This window comes from Plasmodium cynomolgi, chromosome 7, assembly GCF_000321355.1.
Source record: "Plasmodium cynomolgi strain B DNA, chromosome 7, whole genome shotgun sequence".
Classification (NCBI taxonomy): Eukaryota; Apicomplexa; class Aconoidasida; order Haemosporida; family Plasmodiidae; genus Plasmodium; species Plasmodium cynomolgi.
In genome coordinates this window covers 1405287-1409416 of record NC_020400.1, presented here as the reverse complement: position 1 = coordinate 1409416, position 4130 = coordinate 1405287, and the positions used below count along the sequence as shown (strand labels likewise).

Here is a 4130-nt window from a genome sequence, read left to right as displayed (position 1 = left end):
CATTTTTTCATTTATACATCTAGTTTTTGCAGTTTGTTCGGCACAAAAGTTTTACTGTTTTTTTTTTTTTCCCCTCCCATGTTAGCAAATGTGTATGCATGTGTGCACGTTTGCGTGATGTGCGCGTTCGAGTTAGTGTTCCTGCACATGCACATGCGGTTCTCCGCAACTGCCACCATTACTACCACCCCTGCTACCATCGCTGCTACCATTACTTCCATCGCTGCTACCATTACTTCCACCGCTGCCATCATGTGCAACGCTTGGCCTACCATGCTGAGCCCTTGCTGCTCCGCTTTCTCGTCGCACCCGCAGGGGCGTTGTGATCGATCGCGTCCCCAGGACTTACCCTTCAGGTGCCACTTGGTCTTTTTTTAGGAAAGTTGTTTGAAAATGGCCGCAGAGCGTGGAAGTCGCCACTCGGGGGACCGCCAATCGGTGCGGCCACCGATCGCAGCGACAACCACCCACCTGCCAACCACTCTATCGATTACGTCCAAGTCCGGTTTTACTGAGTACACGTCAAAATCACAAAAAAATAAAATAAATGAAAAATGCAGAGCGCATCATGCAAACTGCAACGCGCAGGGGATGAAAAAAAAAAAGAAGCACACCATGAGGAAAAAAAAAAAACACATGATAGGGAAAAAAAAAAAAAATACATGCATACATATATGTAAACCTCGCGTGCAGGAGACTCTCCCTTTTTTCCTTTTTTTCCCTTTTCCTGACAGAATGAAATCTCACTTCTAAACAAAAAACAGAATCACTCGAGCGCTGGGGGAAACTGCAAACAGATTCCCATTAAAGCTTTCCCTTTTCTAGCGCATACATGTAAAAAAAAAAAAAGGGGTTGTACGAATGCACAAACTCGCGCAAGAACTAGAAACAACTAGCAACAACGCTTCTGTTGATATTTTCTACGCGGGGGGGATGAAAATCAGCTTGGTGTGCATGCATAGATTGGGACAAATGGTGGAAATAATCATATGGTGGCCCCGCATCGCGGCTGTGGTGGTAGCACGCTCACATCAAGCGCGAAGGAAGTGTGTGTGGGGGAACAGAAACACCATGCGGAGGGGCGCACAAACATGGAACTGCGCATGCAGGGAAGAACACAAACATGGAACTACGCATGGAACTAAGCATGGAACTAAGCATGGAACTACGCATGCAGCTACGCATGCAGCGCACTGATCGGGGAATTATTTAAAAAAGTGCTCAGGGGAAAAGGCGGCGCGAGTGCCCCCCGTCAGGACTCCTCCAAGTAGTAGTGCATGGGGTAGTACACTGGAGAAAAGCTCCTGCGCAGCAAGTCCGAAACGGAGACCTCCGCATCCGCCTTCTTCGTCTTCGCATTCACACAAATCTCTGTCTTCGCCTTCGCATTCGCCTTAGCATTTGCATTCGTCTTAGCACTCGCATTCGTCTTAGCATTCGCCTTCCCCCTCGTCTTCCCCTTCTCCTTCACCTTGTACAATAAATCATCAAGAAGTAAAATATCCATTCTCTTCTTTAGCTTGCTATTCTCACTGTTATATTTCCTAATTAGTTCCCCCACCAGGGCTACATTAAAATCGCTTTCTGTGGCTACCTTCTGGAGATTCCTACCTTGACACCTTAAGAGATACGTTGTAATGATAAAGGTCATGTAGCAAAACCTGTCCAGCTTTAGATGAGGATATATTTTTCCATTTTTAATTGGCAAATTATTTAAGAAGGAATATATTAGAATTGGTTTCATGAATCGAAAGGTGTATGCCTCCTTCATGCATGCTTCTCCATTTTTGTAATTAATTTTGTGGCGAATATGGTAGCAATAGGATATTACATCCACGTCATTGCACAGGAGAATGACATTGTCGACGTAGGGGTTTTCAAATAACTGCTCGATGTCCTTCATTATTGAGTTTTTTTTTTTCTTGCGCGACGCATGCGCGATAGTCGAGGGGTGCGACCTGTGCGGCAAGTGCGACCAATGCGGCGAATGGGGCAAACGGGGCAAACGGGGCGAAAGAGACGAACTGGACGAACTGGACGAACGGGACAAACTCGACGAATGCGATGTATCTGCCCCTCCTGCCCCTTTCGCCGCATCGGTCTCCTCCGCCGACTCGCTCGTCCTAATCACCACCTTTATGTTTCTCTCCTCGAACAACTTGAGCGTGCTCTCCAGGTCGTCGAAGAGGTAGCCGTATGCCTTTCTGTGCCTGCATGCATGCCCCCGGTGCGCGTTGACCGTGTCCTTGGCTGTGCGTCGCGAGTGCGGGAGAATCAACTCAGCCGCACATGCATAGTTTGCCGCACATGCATAGTTTGCCGCACATGCATAGTTTGCCGCACATGCATGGTTTGCCGCACACGCATGGTTTGCCGCACACGCATAGTTTGCCGCGCACGCATGGTTTGCCTCCCCCTGGTGGGTGCACCCCCCCGCGTAGTGCACATAAATCACGGTGCAGTTCTCGCGAAGGAGCTCGCAAATCTTATCTAGCATCACAACCAAGTCCACCAGCTTCATGGGCCTCTGTTCATTCATTTCGAAGGAATGACCCATGTAGTCAAAATCAAGTACCATACCACATGTAATGGGTTTATCGCTTCTCAATTCCAAAGGCATAACCACTCTCTGAAAATCACGCACCTCCTGATTCATATAAAAAATGTACTTCAAGGGGTAGTTCTTCCCTAAAATATTATTAATTTCTAAGTGCAGTAACTCCTCATTCATGTAGTATGTTTTTTTCCCAATCTCGTTGTTATTTTTTAGCAATTTAAAGGAAAGGATGCCCCCCGTATGTATCACTACCCTGTACAAGTCTGCCTTGAAATTATTTCGCATGCCTTTGTTGTTCTTATTATTAAATCGTTTCCGATTAAATGACTTTAATAAACGATCCACTGCATCTTTTTTGTTACAAGTCAGCTCTCTTAAGAAGGTGTTCAGGTACAGCAATAAGTTGTATGGCTTTTTATAATGCGTGCACCGCATGGCTAATTTGGATGATTCTTTTCGATACACGTAGTTGGAGGGTTCGATTTCGTCGGAGCATCTTTGCACATTGCCGCTTTGTACATTGCAGCTTTGCACACTGCCACTTTGCACACTGCCTCTTTTCACACTGCCACTTTGCACACTGCCACTTTGCACACTGCCTCTTTTCACACTGCCTCTTTTCACACTGCCGCTTTGCACACCGCTTATAGTCATTCCTCTGCACAAATCCCCGTGGAGGTGCTCATCAAACGAGTGCTCATCGCTGAACGCGGCACTCTGCTCGTTCTCGCCCCTCACGTGGAACAATCCCTCTGAGTAATCATCCTCCCCTTCTTGGCTCTCTTCCGACTCGGTGCAAACTTCGGCATCCAGTTCGGCACCCAGTTCGGCATCCAGTTCGGCATCCACTTCTGCACCCACTTCGACACCCATTTCGGTACCCACTTCTGCACCCAATTCGGCACCCAATTCGGCACCCAATTCGGCACCCACTTCGGCACCCACTTCGGTACCCACTTCACTGCCCCCCGGTTGCTCCCTCTTTACCGCGACCCTCTTAAACGCATTTTCGTGCACCTCGCCGGGCGACCCGTCTGCACTGCCCAGAGTGGCCAAGCTAATTTTTCTTTTAAACCCACAAGTTAGGTCCTCCTCGATTAAATCGAAAAAAAGTTATTTCGCTTTTTTCTAGGTGCAAGTACCATGGCTTCTTGGAGTTTTCCCTCTTCACTTGCATGGCGTTTTTTTCTTCGATCCCTGGACTGCACTCGTTGGTTGGGCTTCCTTCCCTCCCTGTTTTCCATGCCGGGCTTGTGGCTTCCTGAGTGAGGGCACTCTCCGCTACTCCTCGGGTGCTCCCTCGCTTCTGCCTAGGGTCACGCGTTTACACGCACACGCTTATACATATGCATATGCACCCCTTCTTGTGAACATTTGCACGTGCGCCCAGCACCTCCTCGCGTTAACACGACTCCCCTTTCACTTGTCTACAACAAGACAGGGGTCATCCCCTCTCCGTTCCACTAAATTTGCCAAAACGAAAAAAGCTATGCATAAAAAAAATCACTCTCTTTAATTATATGCTTTAAGAACAAAGCCTTTTTCGAAAAAATATTTTTTTTTTTTTTTATTT

At 47.5% G+C, this 4130-nt stretch overlaps 1 protein-coding gene across 1 annotated transcript; it reads right to left on the bottom strand.

Moving 5' to 3' along the window:
* Window positions 1-1561: 1561 nt before the first annotated feature.
* Window positions 1562-2992, bottom strand: PCYB_074260 (hypothetical protein; the record flags this gene model as incomplete). The annotated part of the gene is made up of 1 exon (XM_004221824.1): window positions 1562-2992. A coding segment is annotated over one exon (1431 nt), but the record flags the coding sequence as incomplete, so codon positions are not given.
* Between the last annotated feature and the right edge of the window lie 1138 nt (window positions 2993-4130).